This window comes from Aotus nancymaae, unplaced genomic scaffold (genome assembly GCF_030222135.1).
Source record: "Aotus nancymaae isolate 86718 unplaced genomic scaffold, 86718_ANA_hifiasm-v0.15.2.pri h1tg000002l, whole genome shotgun sequence".
NCBI lineage: Eukaryota > Metazoa > Chordata > Mammalia > Primates > Aotidae > Aotus > Aotus nancymaae.
Window position 1 is genome coordinate 408,593 of NW_026988413.1, and position 17,351 is coordinate 425,943.

The window sequence follows — 17,351 nt, forward strand, 5'->3', positions numbered from 1 at the left end:
GGCCCAGATGGAAGGCAAACGCCACCCCTGCGCCATCTTGTCCCACCCACGGCCCAGATGGAAGGCAAACGCCACCCCTGCGCCATCTCGTCCCACTCACGGCCCAGATGGAAGGCAAACGCCACCCCTGCGCCATCTCGTCCCACCCACGGCCCAGATGGAAGGCAAACACCACCCTGCGCCATCTCGTCCCACTCACGGCCCAGATGGAAGGCAAACACCACCCTGCGCCATCTCGTCCCAGTCACCGCCCAGATGGAAGGCAAACACCACCCTGCGCCATCTCGTCCCACTCACGGCCCAGATGGAAGGCAAACGCCACCCTGCGCCATCTCGTCCTACTCACGGCCCAGATGGAAGGCAAACACCACCCTGCGCCATCTCGTCCCACTCACGGCCCAGATGGAAGGCAAACACCACCCTGCGCCATCTCGTCCCAGTCACCGCCCAGATGGAAGGCAAACACCACCCTGCGCCATCTCGTCCCACTCACGGCCCAGATGGAAGGCAAACGCCACCCCTGCGCCATCTTGTCCCACTCACGGCCCGGATGGAATGCAAACGCCACCCTGCGCCATCTCGTCCCAGTCACCGCCCAGATGGAAGGCAAACGCCACCCTGCGCCATCTTGTCCCACTCACGGCCCAGATGGAAGGCAAACGCCACCCTGCGCCATCTCGTCCCACTCACGGCCCAGATGGAAGGCAAACGCCACCCTGCGCCATCTCGTCCCACTCACGGCCCAGATGGAAGGCAAACACCACCCTGCGCCATCTCGTCCCACTCACGGCCCAGATGGAAGGCAAACGCCACCCCTGCGCCATCTCGTCCCACTCACGGCCCAGATGGAAGGCAATTGCCACCCCTGCGCCATCTCGTCCCACCCACGGCCCAGATGGAAGGCAAACGCCACCCTGCGCCATCTCGTCCCACTCACGGCCCAGATGGAAGGCAAACGCCACCCTGCGCCATCTCGTCCCACTCACGGCCCAGATGGAAGGCAAACACCACCCTGCGCCATCTCGTCCCAGTCACCGCCCAGATGGAAGGCAAACGCCACCCCTGCGCCATCTCGTCCCACTCACGGCCCAGATGGAAGGCAAACGCCACCCCTGCGCCATCTTGTCCCACTCACGGCCCAGATGGAAGGCAAACGCCACCCTGCGCCATCTCGTCCCACCCACGGCCCAGATGGAAGGCAAACACCACCCTGCGCCATCTCGTCCCACTCACGGCCCAGATGGAAGGCAAACACCACCCTGCGCCATCTCGTCCCAGTCACCGCCCAGATGGAAGGCAAACGCCACCCCTGCGCCATCTCGTCCCACTCACGGCCCAGATGGAAGGCAAACGCCACCCCTGCGCCATCTTGTCCCACCCACGGCCCAGATGGAAGGCAAACGCCACCCCTGCGCCATCTCGTCCCACCCACGGCCCAGATGGAAGGCAAACACCACCCTGCGCCATCTCGTCCCACTCACGGCCCAGATGGAAGGCAAACGCCACCCCTGCGCCATCTCGTCCCACTCACGGCCCGGATGGAAGGCAAACGCCACCCTGCGCCATCTCGTCCCAGTCACCGCCCAGATGGAAGGCAAACGCCACCCTGCGCCATCTTGTCCCACTCACGGCCCAGATGGAAGGCAAACACCACCCTGCGCCATCTCGTCCCAGTCACCGCCCAGATGGAAGGCAAACGCCACCCCTGCGCCATCTCGTCCCACTCACGGCCCAGATGGAAGGCAAACGCCACCCTGCGCCATCTCGTCCCAGTCACCGCCCAGATGGAAGGCAAACGCCACCCTGCGCCATCTTGTCCCACTCACGGCCCAGATGGAAGGCAAACGCCACCCTGCGCCATCTCGTCCCACTCACGGCCCAGATGGAAGGCAAACGCCACCCTGCGCCATCTCGTCCCACTCACGGCCCAGATGGAAGGCAAACGCCACCCCTGCGCCATCTCGTCCCACTCACGGCCCAGATGGAAGGCAAACGCCACCCTGCGCCATCTCGTCCCACTCACGGACCAGATGGAAGGCAAACACCACCCTGCGCCATCTCGTCCCAGTCACCGCCCAGATGGAAGGCAAACGCCACCCCTGCGCCATCTCGTCCCACTCACGGCCCAGATGGAAGGCAAACGCCACCCTGCGCCATCTCGTCCCACTCACGGCCCAGATGGAAGGCAAACGCCACCCTGCGCCATCTCGTCCCACTCACGGCCCAGATGGAAGGCAAACACCACCCTGCGCCATCTCGTCCCACTCACGGCCCAGATGGAAGGCAAACGCCACCCCTGCGCCATCTCGTCCCACTCACGGCCCAGATGGAAGGCAAACACCACCCTGCGCCATCTCGTCCCACTCACGGACCAGATGGAAGGCAAACACCACCCTGCGCCATCTCGTCCCAGTCACCGCCCAGATGGAAGGCAAACGCCACCCCTGCGCCATCTTGTCCCACCCACGGCCCAGATGGAAGGCAAACGCCACCCCTGCGCCATCTCGTCCCACTCACGGCCCAGATGGAAGGCAAACGCCACCCCATGCCATCGTGTCCTACCCACACTTCAAGTGAATGTGAGAGCTTTCCACCTCTGTAAGCTAAACAGCAGAAGCCCTGGACCTGACGCTCACTGCTCATGCCACGTAACCTCCAACAGCTGGACGGACTCCATCAAGAAGGTGCCACTAGCGTCTACAGCCACCTGCAGGCAGTGGGCTTCTCCCTTGCTTTCCAACCCAGCCCTGTCTTAGTTTAGAAAACATTTATCAAAGGTTAAGTATTGGTTTGAAGTAGTTAATTGCACAATAAGAAACATTTAAAGGAAGTTATGTTGGGCCAGGCATGGTGGCTCACACCTGTAATCGTAGCACTTTCGTAGGCTGAGGCAGGAAGATTGCTTGAGCCCAAGAGTTCAAGGCCAGCCAGGTCAACATAACAAGACCCTATCTCTATTAAAAAAAAAAAAAATCAGCCAAGCTTGGTGGTTCAAGTGTAGTCCCAGCTACTCAGGAGGCTGAGATGGGAGGATCACTTGAGCCCAGGAGGTCAAGGCCACCATGAGCTGTGATAACACCACTGCACTCCGGCTCAGGCAACACAGGGAGACCCCATCTCCATTAAAAAATAAATAGATGAAAGTGTCACCAGATACTACTTCTTTTTCTAACTTATTTCTAAATCCATTCTTCCTGTCCAGTGCTGCTGGCATAAATCCAGTCTGGACCTTCAGGATGACCACCAGCCTCTGTGCAAAGCAGCAAAGGCACCCTCCAGCCTGAGTCCCAGCGCAACGGTGGCATCACAGCCCAACTCCGTGACAGTCATCTCCATGGACCCGGCGGTACAGTACTGACCTCCACACTGTCATCCTGGACCCTGCATGACACTGAGAAAGAAAAGAAACGTTTAATCTGAGGAATGCAAGCCCCTTTAAACGTTTAGGCTCAGAGCCACTGAAATGTGACAGGGATCCCGTCACACTCCCCTCAGACCTAGAGCTAAGTAAGCTGCCTGCGTTATGATCTCTTGACTCAGCATCACCACCAACAGCCATATTATTATTATTATTATTATTTTAGACAAAGGGTCTCATTCTGTCACCCAGGCTGGAGTGCAGTGGTGCCATCATAGCTCACTACAGCCTCTACCTCTTGTGCTCAAGCGATCCTCCCACCTTGGCCTCCTGAGTAGCTAGGGCTACCAAAACGCACCACCATGCCTAGCTTTTGATGGGGGGTTAGAGACAGGGTCTTGCTATGTTGCCCAGGCTGGCCTCAAACTCCTATCCTCAAACAATCCGCCCACCTCAGCCTCCCAAAGTGTCGGGATTACAGGCCTAAGCCACCACACCTGGCCAACAGTCATAAATTAACCTACCAACGTCACACACCGGACACCAGAATTCGTAAGCTATAGTTCAATGATGTATAGCCAGTCAATAATCAATGTTATTTCTGAAAACTAATGAGGATTCTTGACTAAGTATTTTGTAATCGTCCCCTTTCCCAACTTGTCCTTTTCTCTTTAAACACTCGAGGCTTTCCTTTGCTCTGTGAAGCACCTCCCAGTGTTTCCCAGGCTGTGGCCGTGATAGTCCCTATAATTAATTTTGCCTAGATTTCTTTCCTTAGGTTGACGACACCAACGTGAATTCTCAGAATTAGAGACTGGAATGAGCAGAGCCACAAAGGGCCAGAGCAGTGTGTTTCACTAGCCCTGTACGGCAACACAGCAAACCTGGGCGCACTAAAGGACCCGGGCACAAAGCTGGCTCACGCCTTCAGACTGAGAAATAATTTACCTTTCGCTGTCCTCATTCTTTTCAAAATTCTTCACACTAGAATTTTTAAGTTATCAAATTATTTGGGACCAAATTATGAAGTGCAGCCTATCCAGGTCTCCATTCTATTACCTGACTGTGTAACTGAGGGCTCCCTGGTAGGAAAGCACTGCGAAGAAAATCGAAACTAAGAAAACTAGGATGATCCTTTTCCATCACTGAATCCAACCCTACGGTCACCGTCATTTACTCACCTAGGCCCTGGCTGGTGACCACAGGTCGTTTCTAACATTCCGTATGCAAACGTGGCTGCAGTAAGCACCCGTGTTTCGGCACGCATGTATTCGCAGACCAGAGTCCCAACTGTGAGCTGCTGTGTCAAAGCGGCAGATGCCTAAAATGCTGACTGCGCTGAGTCTGTTTTGTAGACAGAGCTGACCTCAGGCTGATTTCTTTCTAGACTTGGCTGAAAGATTAGAAATGCGGGGTAGGGGAATGCCAGAGTTCCAAGTGGCGAAGCAGATTTCATTCAGTGACCGCGGGCAGGAGGGGCAAACAGCTGAGCTCCACTTCTGTTTGCGCTGAGGTGACGGAGTGTTTTAAGGGGCGAACCCAGGCTAAGGGAGCTCAAGTAAAAAATTGCAAAGGCTGGTTAGTGTAAATGAGATTAGGTTAGCTGTGTCTGCTAACTGATAATTATAGTAGTTAGGATTCTACCTTCCCAGAGACACCGGGAGAACAGAGGCCCTCCCGTCCTTTCTGATTACTTTTCAAAGACACTCCCGAATTGTAGGAGATTTAGAGACATCTCAAAAGGACAGAGAGGGATTCATAATTTAAACCCTTTTAAACTCTTTAGAAAATAGGACGTCAGGGGCCTATCCTGAGATGTTGGCTAGAACAAACAGTACATTATTTTGACAGCCCTGAGCTCTTCCAGACAACCCTAAGCTGAGTGTCCCAAAGTTGGCCTTAGGCTGCTAGGAGCAGTGTTAAACTTTTGTCAAGAATCAGCACAGGGGTTTGAAAGGAGTACTCATGTCAGAGTTTCTGCAGTTCTCAGGAGGAACCCCACAAGCAGATTAGTGAGGATCAACCTTGAAGACCCCACTGTATCTACCCTAAAACATTCAGCCTTTCTAAAAACAGAATGAAACAGCATTACACTGTACCTGAGCAGTTCACATCACTAGTACATATCTCACTTCAAAATAAAAAGGGTAGAAATTTTTTTAAACAAAGAGTAACCTAAACACACAAACATACATGTTTATATCTTTCAAGCTATGATTAATAAACTTCTTAACAATAAACTCACACGTTTCCTACCAATTGTTTGGTATGTAACAAAAAAACTTAGAAACTTTTAAAATTTTCATTGATCATAAAAATTAAGTCATATACACTGTAAGCAAGATAAATTAAAGAGTTTTTAAAGAGCTAATAATAAAGCAAATTGTCACCATTCCCAGCAGGCAGGTATAAAGCCTGCAAGCATCCCATTAAGTTTTTCCTAGTATCTATGACGTATGAAACCTGGTAGGATCTCAGTACAAATACTATAAAACTGTTTCTATTTGTGATATGAATTACATGAGCAACTAAGTACAACAAAACAAACTGAAGGAAAAGCTTGGTGTATACTAAAAGCTGTAATACCAGCTGGGCGAGGTGGCTCATGCCTGTAATCCCAGCACTTTGGGAGACCAAGGCAGGCGAATCACCTGAGGTCAGGAGTTCCAGACCAGCCTGGCCAACATGGTGAAACCCCATCTCTACTAAAAATACAAAAAAAAAAAAAATTAGCCCGGCATAGTGGCGTGTGCCTGCAATCTCAGCTACTTGGGAGGCTGAGGCAGGATAATTAACTGAACCTGGGAGACAGAGATCAGAGTGAGCTGAGATCGTACCACTGCACTCCAGCCTGGACAACAGAGCAAGACTTCGTTTCAAAAAAAAATAACTATAATACCAAAATAATCCAGTACAATTTCCCTATTCCAATAATCTCATGAAAACTTTATTCTTCCCCTTACCTTATAACATAGACTAATTCTATATAACAGCATAACAATTACATAACTAGGTTCTAATGACCCAGAGTTTAACTTCCTAAAAAGTTAAAGAGCAATTTGCAATTGAGAACCTATTACAGGAATTAGTTCGTTGCCAAGAAATAGCCAACTCTGAGATCTGTTGCTTTTGCTACTTCAAAAACGTTTATTTACTGGCCAGGCCCAGTGGCTCACATCTAAAACTCCAGCACTTTAGGAGGCTGAGGTGGGCGGATCACTTGAGGTCAGGAGTTCAAAACCAGCCTGGCCAACATGGTAAAACCCTGTCTCTATCAAAAATACAAAAATTAGCCAGGCATGGTGGCAGGCGCCTATAATTCCAGCTATTTGGGAGGCTGAGGCAGGAGGATTGCTTGAACCTGGGAGGCAGAGGTTGCAGTGAGCTGAGATCACACCACACACTCCAGCCTGGGCAACAGAGCGAGACTCCATCTCAAAAAGAAAAAAAAAGTTAGCTGGGCATGATGGCACATACCTGTAATCCCAGCTACTCAGGAGGCTAAGGCAGGAGGATCGCTTGACCCTGGGCAGCAGAGGTTGCAGTGAGCTGAGATAGCGCCACTGCACTCCAGCCTAGGCGACAGAGCTAGATTCTGCCTCAAAAAAAAAAAAGTTTATTTATTAAATATGTATCAGAATAAAACCGCAAGGGGTGGTCAAATGTGAAAAATAATGAATGAGAAAAGATCTATAACAAACTACATCCACATTCAGAACATCGCAGATAAAGATCCTAAATCTTCTGGAGAGAAAGAAAATGTTACTCATAAAGATATCTCATCAGTCAAACACACTACTAGAAGACAAAAGTATACCGTCTTCAACGTTCTGGGAAATTATTTTGCTCCTAGAATTCTATGCTGAGCTAAACTTTTAAACCAGTACATCAGTATAATAAAGATGTTCTTAGGGCATACAGTTTTCTTCCTACTTATACTCTTATCTAAAAAGGTACGTGACAGGCCAGGCATGGTGGCTCGCACCTGTAGTCCCAGCACTTTGGGAGGCCAAGGCAGGAGTGTCGCTTGAGCCTGGGAGGTCGAGGCTGCAGTGAGCTGTGAGCGTGCCACTGCACTCCAGCCTGGGTGAAAGAGCAAGACTCTGTCTCAAAAAAAAAAAAAAAAAAAAAGAAAAGGTATGTGAGGATATACTCCATTGGAAAAAGCAGGGAGGTTTCATAAAAGAGAAACTTGATCCCAGAAACAGTAGGCCTAATCCAGAAGTAAAATGAGAAAGAATTCCCAGATCATGACTCTGTGCAGGTCTAGAAAACAATTTGTCCTGATGAGAGCATAAAATCAGTGAGCTCTGGGCAGAATTTCTTTTAAGAGGACTGCATTAAACAGATAATATGACATTAATAAGCTAGAAGACATCATGATAAAGCTTAAAAATTAAAAAGAGTGTACGTTCTTTTTGCCAAAAAAAAAAAAAAAGCAATTAGGGCCATTTAAGAAAGACATGGTCCAAATATGAAGGAAACTATATTGTGATACATTAACTGAATGTAAGGAAAGATGACCCATTTAATCCTGACACCGGAAACACTGTTCTGTGAGCAGATTGTGTTTAGAACACAGGACTCCATTTTATCTATTGGTCTAATTACACTATTTGGCTCTGCAATGAAAACTTACATAACCATTTTAAAAATCAACCTATAAACAAATCATCGACAATGTAAGTTACAGAGTAACTTAAAGAAATGTAAGGAGAGGCCGGGCGCGGTGGCTCACGCCTGTAATCCCAGCAGGGGATTTGGGAGGCCGAGGCGGGTGGATCACGAGGTCGAGAGATCGAGATCGTCCTGGTCAACATTGTGAAACCTCGTCTCTACTAATACAAAAAAATTAGCTGGGCATGGTGGCGCATGCCTGTAATCCCAGCTACTCAGGAGGCTGAGGCAGGAGAATTGCCTGAACCCAGGAGGTGGAGGCTGCGGTGAGCCGAGATTGCGCCATTGCACTCCAGCCTGGGTAACGAGCAAAACTCCGTCTCAAAAAAAAAAAGAAAAGAAAAAAGAAATATAAGGAGAATAGCGTGGAGGATGACAGGGTCAGGAAATTCGTGGGTTTAGGGCGAAATGGGTAGTGTAGGGCGGTAGCTTCCTAATCTTAACTAGGGGAAAGTTAAAAAATACTATCTAAGGTTGGCCAGGTGGCTCACGCCTGTAATCCCACCATGTTGAGAGGCCAAGGCGGGCAGATCACCTTAGGTCAGGAGTTGGAGACCACCCTGGCCAACATGGTGAAACCCTGTATCTACTAAAAATACAAAAATTAACCAGGCGTGGTGGCGTGCGCCTGTAATCCCAGCTACAAGGGAGACTGAGGCAGGAGAATCGCTTGAACCTGGGAGGTGGAGGTTGCAGTGAGCCGAGATAGAGCCAGTGCACTCCAGCCTGGGCGACAGAGGGAAACTATCTTAGAAAGAAAGAAAGAAAAAACCAAAGTTGATATAAAACACAAATTAAGAAATATTATTCAACATATAAAGGTAAGTGACGGAGAAAAACAGGAGGGAAGGTAGAAGAAAATGTATGCACACTAAATGCTTCATCTCTTAGTGAGGAATCGATAGACAGCAATCATACAGTAATATCTAACATTTACTGAGTGTTAATGAAGGCGGCACTGTTCTATGCACTTTTACACATCATATCTGACTTAATCTTAAACACCCTGTGAGGTTGCTATTATTATTGTGCCCACTGCATGAATTAGGAAATAATAGGGTCAGAGTGGGAAAAAAAAGGAAAGAGGACAGGTTAAGTGATTGTGCCAAGGTCATACGAGTAAATACAGAAGCCAGAATTCAAACTCGGGAACTTAGGCTGCACTCGCTCAACCTCTTAAACCGTGAGAAGTCATATTTAAACTTAAATCAGATAAAACTGAAGAAAATTTTAAACGTGACTCCTCGGCCACCCCGGCCCCGCAGCAGAGGCCGAGGCCGCCCCCAGGCCGCGCGCGAGGAGACGGACCGCGGCGGCGACTGCAGGCCTGAGACTGCACGGACCCCGTTTCCCGACCGCCAGGAGCCCGGCGTCCTGCCCGCCCTCGCGCCAACGGCCAGCCGCGCCTCCGTTTCCCTTCCTGCCTCAGAAGCACCGCCGCTCCTCCGGGAAGCCCCGGCCCGGCCGAGAGAACCGCCGTACAGAGAGAGGGCGGCGGCCCTGCTCGCGGCACCCGGATGAGCCCGCGAAGCTCGACCACCCCGTGCCGAGACCCCGCGCCGCACCGACCTTCCCGGGCTCCATCGCTTCTCACAGGCCTGGGCAGCCGCGGTTTCTTCGGCACAGGCCAGCGCGGCCCACTCGGTAGGAGGTCACCTGTGGCCCCGCTCTCTTCGGGAGGCGCGTCCCAGCTCCTAGCAACCGGCAGGCAGGAGCAGCAGAAGACCGAGCGGTCGCTGATCTCCTCAAGGGGCAGGTGCAGTGCCCCAGGTTGGGGTGCTGGGGCTCTCGCCTCGCCCCAACTCGCCCCCTGGTTCCCGCGGGACCGGACCGAGAGTTAGGGAAGATAAAAGGGAGAGATCTTGAAAAGAGCTTTACATTTGAATAAGGGTTTGCACTTATATCCCCACATGTCGTCTTTTGATAAAAACAAAGCAGTAAGGTAGGCAGGAATCAAGGTTGAGAGACTATAAAAGCCTAAGGGAACAGCTAAGGGAAAATAAAGACCTTTCAGGACCCCTAAACTCCTTCAGCCAAAGGGAAAGTTAGGCTTGAAAGCCTGAAACCGCCTTTGCAAAATTTTGACAGAGACACTGAAAGACCTAACTTAACCCACTGCATCTTGCTTCTAACCTCCATGCTGTCCTTGTTCATTCCTGGCCGTAGGCGGAACTAAGTTTGGGAGAAACATAGTTTATAGTTTAAACACAGACATTAACATCCCTTTCCCAAAGCAGATCTTCTTGCCTGGGGACCAGAATGCCTTTGCAGGACTAATATTAGCCACAAGGTTATAAATTATAGTTTAGGAGTCAGGGAGCTGGAGTCTACAAGATTCTGACCCTCCCTAAACTGCTCCTAAGATGAGTGCTTGAGATATTTTGCAGACCCTGCACTTGATGGAACAGTTGGCACCACCCAGATCAATAAACTGGCTCATCTGACCTTGTGGCCCCCAACCCAGGAACTGACTGAGCGCAAGAAGACAGCTTTGACTCCCTGTGATTTCATCTCTGACCAGTCAGCTCTCCTGGCTCACTGGCTTCCCCCCACCCAAGTTATCCTTAAAAACTCTGATCCCTGAATGCTTGAATGCTCAGAGAGACCGATTTGAGTAATAATAAAACTCTAGTCTCTTGCACAGCCAGCTCTGCGGGAATTACTGTTTCTCTATTACAATTCCCTGTGTTGATTGGCTCCGTCTAGGCACTGGGCAAGGTGAACCTCTTGGGCGGTTACAAGCCCAGTCGCCCAACACCCTCTTCCGAATGCACAGCTGTTGCTTCACAGGCCGCGAGCTCCTGCCAGCCAGACCCCGGGGAAGGCAGAGACAGGCACCTCGCCCTCCTCCCCAAGCCCCACAGGCATAAATGCTTAGCTGGCTCAGAAACCTTTCAAGATGTGTGTCCTCCCTTAAACAAAGACATGCCAATTGTAATTTTAGATCTGCAATCTAAGTCTGAAACCATCTTTGCAAGAATTAGAACTGAGAAAATTATGACAGTGAAAGAGATCTGACCTAACTGATTCTATCTTGCTTCTAACCTCCAAGCTGTCCTTGTCCATTCCTGGTCATAGGATAGTTTAACTTTGAAAGAAAGATAACAGCACTTTCCCAAAACAAACCCCCTTCTTACTAGGGACTAGACTGCCTTGCAGGGCTAACAAAGTAGCCACGAGATTAGAAATTACGGTTTAGGAGGCATGCAGCTAAAAGCCACACGATTCTAAACCTCCCCAATTACTCCTAGGGAGAACATCACTATTGTAAAACCTAAGATTGGTGCTTGAGACATTTTTCAGTACCAGTACAATGGGTCAGCTGGTATAACCCAGATGGATAAACTAGTTCATCTGGTCTTGTGGCCCCCACTCAGGAACTGACTCAGCGCAAGAGGAGAGCTTCAACTCCCTATGATTTCATCTCCAACCCTACCAGTCAGCACTCTCCACTTCTCGACTTCCCTTACCCACCAAATTATTCTTAAAAACTCCAGTCCTCAAATTTGGGGGGACATTGATTTGAGTAATAATAAAACTCTGATCTCCTATACAGCTGGCTCCTTGTGAATTAAACTCTTTCTCTATTGCAATTCCCTATCTTGATAAATCAGCTTTGTTTGAGCAGCGGGCAAGGAGAACCTGTTGGGCGGTTGTAAGTCCAGCTCATAAAAACTAAAGTCTAAAATGAAAGACTGTTCAGCTTCATACTGATAATGTAGATTACAAGTGTGGACAAAAAGAGTCAAACTTGGGAAAATACTTGAAGAGATTTATCCTGAGCCAAATATGAGGTCAGGGTCCAAGTTGGTTTTATACATTTTAAGGAGACATGAGACATCAGTCAATATAGCTAAGATATACATTGGTTCATCTGGAAAGGCCGGACAAGGTGGGACAATATGGCATCTTCCAAGTCATAGTCTGATTCAAAAGTTCTCTGATTGGAAGTTAGTTGAATGAGTTATTATTAATAGAAAGAAATGCCTGGGTTATCACCAGTTATGGAGACCAAGAAAACCTTGGTCGCCACATGCAGATGAGGCATCCGGGTAGCACCCCTCAGAGAGAATCGTTTGTAAATGTTTCTTATCGGACTGAAAGAAGCCTGTTCTATCAGTGATTCCAACAGGGAGGAGGATATTATGAGGCATGTCTGTCTCCCTCTTCCCGTCATCTTCAGGTGAAGTTTGAATGCCCTTGGCCAAGGAGGAGCGGTCCATTCAGATGGCTGGGAGGGTCTTAGAATTTTATTTTTGATTTACATTCTCCTCTTCTGGCCAAGATTTGTCAGAGGTAACACCAGCGGCCACCAAGCTTTTATTTTGTTCCATAGCATTGCTGGGGTGACATGGCTGCCTGCTCTGGATCCGTCCTGTCCTGATTCATGGGGTGACCCTATGGCCAAGAGACTTAGAGTCAAAAGACTTGTAGCCAATTTAAATGTTCTAAGCCAAACAGGAATGAGCATGGACAAGCATTCATTAACTCTTAAATTTAAGTAAAAAGCCAACAAACAGAGGTTACAGAACTGACTGAGCTGCTGTAATCTTGGTTTTAGTTACAGACTTATAGCCATTAGCTATACAAAACATAAACACTGCTAAAATCTTTTAAGCTAAGGATTTTTAGAGACTTTTGTTGTGCTGCAATGCTTTTTATGATCCTTTAGTAATCTGTCCTAAAATGACTGATAAATTTTTTTAGTATGTATCTATCTGCATAAATCTCATAACTAGGAGTATCATACCCAGGAGGCCTTGTCACAATGTATCTTTATGTCCTCTCAGTAATAATGTTGTTTTAATTCTATGGGACGCAGAAAATTCTTTAGGGTTGGGATGGAAGCAAAGGTGTGACATAATAGCTTAGAAGGCAAAGTCTCTTTTCTTACCAGCTGTTTGGACACCCGTGTGCCCATCCTTGATTTGGAGGGTCTGAACTAATTCTATCCCCCAAAACCAGCCCTTATAATCTCTGGCGCCCAACTATTCTGCTATGGTCCCCGTCCCTAGAGGGAGGGTGCTTATATAGTCTTAGCAGCAGGATATTGGCCATGAAAAACAGATCAGACCCAGTGGAATGCTTATGTGCCAACGCCATATCTCTAGCCTTCAGAATACTGTGATTCTGGTTTCCTTGGAAGTAAAACAAGGAGAGATAAATAACATTAATAATTTGACAATTAAGAGAGTATTTGTGTGTCAGAACAGAAAAAAAGAACCTATTCTGTTGGGGCACCAACTATAAATATGAAGAAAAATTATAATATGGTCCTCTTTAGAGGATTGTTGCAGCCAAGAGATAATTCATGATTCAATGTACACTGAGAAACAGTAGTCAGGGCTATAATCTAGTAACAAGTGTTAAACTTTTCCTTTGAATCAGTTTCTCACTCGCCCTCCTTTCTAATAAAGAGACATTATAGTAAGGCCAATTTGTGTGGAAAACTATGTTTTAGGCTTATTATACTTGACCTGATTATTTGCATAAAGTGCAGCAAGAGCCAATTGACCATATAGGCTCTTTTTAAGTTGGCTTTGCTGGAACTTTACCTAAAAATATGTTATTCTTCTTTTTTTTCTTTTCTGGAGATGGAGTTTTGCTCTTGTCGCCCAGGCTGGAGTATAACAGCCCAATCTCTGCTCACTGCAACCTTCACCTCCCAGGTTCAAGTGATTCTCCTGCCTCAGCCTCCCAAGTAGGTGGAATTACAGGCACCCACCAACATGCCTGGCTAATTTTTGTATTTTTAGTAGAGACAGGGTTTCACCATGTTGGCCAGGCTGGTCTCAAACTCCTGACCTCAGATGATCCACCCGTCTCGGCCTCCCAAAGTGCTGGGATTACAGGCATGAGCCACTGCGCCCAGCCAAAAATACGTTATTCTAGTCAAAGCCTAGGTAAATAACCAGTGTCTCCAATTGTCCTGTTTTAAAAGAAAAGACACTTACTAAATGTATGCAAATAACTATATTATGAAATCACAAATAGGTTGCAAATTTAGTCAAACTCAGATCGATAGGTAAATTTGCTCACAAAACATATTTTACGCAATTGCTCTAAACTATCGATAACTTAAAAAGATATTCTTGACTCTTTCTTTTTCTTTTTCTTTTTCTTTTTCTTTTTCTTTTTTTTGAGACGGAGTTTCACTCTCGTTGCCCATACTGGAGGGCAAGTGGTGCGATCTCAGCTCACCGCTGTCTCGGTGCTGGGATTACAGGCATGAGCCACTGCGCCCAGTGACTCTTCTTTAACTAGAGCAGCAGACTTCCAAACAAGATGTCATTTGTTCCCCTTGAAACTGTCATTCACGACCAAGCAACTCTTGTTAGATGAGAGCGGTTTATGAGGCTTTGTAGAATCCAGCAGCTCCTCATACAGAAGTTAGAGTGAGTCCTGGGGAAAAAGAGGCTCCCTACTCATGAGCATCTCCTCCTTGTAGCCCCAGGCAGCAAGATCCTATATAAACCACTTTTATTTTATTATGGAACCCTTTTTTCGGCACCATTATTCCTATTAGCATAGGGATCACTTTGGTTAACATTCCATAGCAAGTGGAAATTCTCCAGTCCAAAGTGCCCGTAGCTGTCACTGGGAAGTGTTCGCAGGTTTCTGCCACAAGTCCCAGGAAATGCTCCACAGATGCTATGAAGCGGAGGGTTTACCCCAAGCCACACTTCGGCTTCTACCCTATACTACGCATGCTCAGGGAGTGTTACTAGTTCCCATTTACCATGTACAATTGATGACAGTGGCTGATGCCGTCACATCAGCTGCAGCAGGGAGGTCTAGCTGGGGCTGCACACTCTGGGTGGGAGCCCCACTTCTTCTGAGTTGGGACAGGACCTCCATGGGTACCCCCACAGCCTCCCAAACTGTGGCTATGAATCCAAGCCTCCCTGTGCTTTTGGTGGGGGGGGGGCAGGGGGGACAGGCAGGATCTGCCCTTCCAGATGCAGCTGCAGCAGCTGGACCTGCATCTGCAGACCTGGGCCTCCCACTTCCTGGAGCAGGCAGGAGCTGGGAATAAGCAAGAGCCCTGGCCCCTTCGGAGTTTGTGGGGCAGAAGCTCCTGGGTGCAGCTGTGGCTACACTCCCAGGTGCAGAACCCAGGTGTCTCTGTAGCCTGAATCCTCAGGGGCCCCAGGAAGGGTCCCTCTACTTCCTCCCCATCTCTATAGGCTCAGGGGTGTCTGCTCCCACTGCCTGGCCTCTCTCTGCTCCTAGTGCCTGATCCAATCTCTGAGCAGGGGTTAGGGCCATAAATGGCAGTGGAAGGCAGATTGATTCCTGGGCCACGCCCCCAGTAAAGCCCCACCTCTAGGCCAGGGAGGGCCTGAAGGCTCGAGGCCAGGCTGCCAGTCCTGCGGACAAGAGTGGGGACTCACGGTGCCTCTTCTGGGCTGTGCTTGGCCACCCATGCACCAATGGGTGGGGAGGATGCACTTCCTCCCCACTGAGATCCATAAAAGTCCTGGGATCAGCCAGAGCAGGGAGGAGGACAGTAAGAAGAGGAAGAGGAGCACCCTCTCTGCTAAGAGCTGCAGAGATACAACCTGACAGCAGAGAGGAGCCACCCTCTCCAGGGCTTCCTCTCCCTAACACTGGGACAGAGCTGCAGACATCAGGATGACCAGTGCAGACAGGAGCTGCCTTCTCCAGGGCCTCCTCTCTGCTGAGAACTAAACACCCCACAGATGACCTGCCTACAGAGAGGAGCTATGCACTGTGGGTCTCCTCTGAGCTGTTCTAACACTCAGTAAAGCTCATGTTAGTGTTGTTCACCCTTCACCTGTCTGCGTACCTCATTCTTCCTGGATGCAGGACAAGAACTTGGGCAAAGACACAGCAGCCACAGAGGTTTCCAGTCAGAAAATCAGCACCCCAAAGATCCTGTAACACAATTAACGTTTCTCAAAGGGCAGATTTACGTGCCTTCGGTTTTATAGTACTAGAAAGGGGAAACATCTCTCGGTCAGATACAATATCCACTTTCATATGACATTTAGGTAAGAGTCACAACTATGTTTCATAAAGCTTATTTCAACATCTCACATTTCATAGTCCTATCAATCTGCACATTTTTATGTCCCCATCACAGGAAATTTCCTTCTCTACCCAGAGACCATTTTACCTTTTCTAGTAAAAAGGGATTTGGGTCCCAGAAGGGAGTTGAGCCAAGAGACTCGGGCCCTTTTGTGAATCTTTATCTTAACTTGCCTCAATGTCAGCTTTCTCATTATAACCTTTACCTTCTGATTTTTTAGTTCTATTTCATTTACCTGATTAATTTATTTAATAGTTTATCTAAACTTATGAAAACTGTGATAGTCATCATTTAAAGTTATTTCCCTGTTAACCATTTTTATAGCCTATGGGTTCCAGGCATTACCTAAGTAATAAAGTTAAGGTTAAATATATGGACATTTTTACCAATAACTTGGGATTTACCTCTTTTCATTAAACCAACAATATTAAATGTATTCTTTATCAAAAATTACACAAGAAAAGGTCATTCTATTTTAGCCCTGGTTTATAGTTTTATATCTCTCATGGCAAATTTTGACACCTGATAGTATTCTGCAGGGCTAAGTATGAAACCACATGATCAATGATCAATAAATGCAAATAAAAATGTTGCCAGTTCTTCCATTTCTAATATTACTTTACCAATAATTTTAAAGTCAACTTATTTATTAATGATTTTACTTAAGTCATATGAACTTGAGAAGCATTTGGGCTTATATTTAATTTATGAGTGCTCTTTGCCTTTAAACCAATTTGGTATCTTATGGCCAAAAATACTGAACACACTCATACAAAAAAGATCCTACAGCTTTTCCTTCAGAACTCTAGCCATGAGATATTAATACAGACTCACTGGTTTGTAATACAGCAACAAAACAGTTGGATCCAAACAATGATTTTTACCTCAGAAGAAAAGTAACTGCAGATTTAAACCAAGCAGAAAAGAAAATAGAGAAAGGGAGATTTATTCAGGTGAACTTTGGAATGCCTCTGGCTGAGAGGAGAGGTCCATCAGATGGTTGGGGGGCCTTAGAAGTTTATTTTTCGTTTACACAGGCTGATCTTCCCAGGTGCAGAACAAAGATAGAATGAGAGCAATTGTTCCTCCACCTCCCCCGAGAGGGTCACATAATTTATTCTTCCTTTACTCCACTTTTTCCTCAAACTTTCACCTTATCTTATGTAAAATGCAGATTTACTCGCACTAAATGAAGTCTCGCAAGAACATGACCTTTCTCCTTATCACTCACCCACCCCAGTTCCCATGTGCGCTCCCCCTTTA

The 17,351-nt window shown here is 47.8% G+C and overlaps 1 protein-coding gene across 6 annotated transcripts in view; it reads right to left on the bottom strand.

Annotated features, from left to right (window-relative positions):
• DYNC2I1 (dynein 2 intermediate chain 1) overlaps positions 1 to 9,726 on the bottom strand; it is a 115,448-nt gene extending 105,722 nt beyond the window's left edge. For 2 of the 6 annotated variants that reach the window (XR_010338794.1, XM_064366613.1), the window contains exon 1: positions 9,605 to 9,725. Coding sequence is in view for 4 of the 6 variants with exons in the window: in XM_064366613.1 (XP_064222683.1) it covers positions 9,605 to 9,619 (15 nt within the window). In the remaining 2 variants the exon portion in view is untranslated. Of the gene's footprint in view, positions 1 to 9,604 lie in introns of all 6 variants that reach the window. The other 4 variants (XR_010338799.1, XM_064366636.1, XM_064366739.1 and 1 more) reach the window with 2 other exon arrangements.
• Positions 9,727 to 17,351: the final 7,625 nt, after the last annotated feature.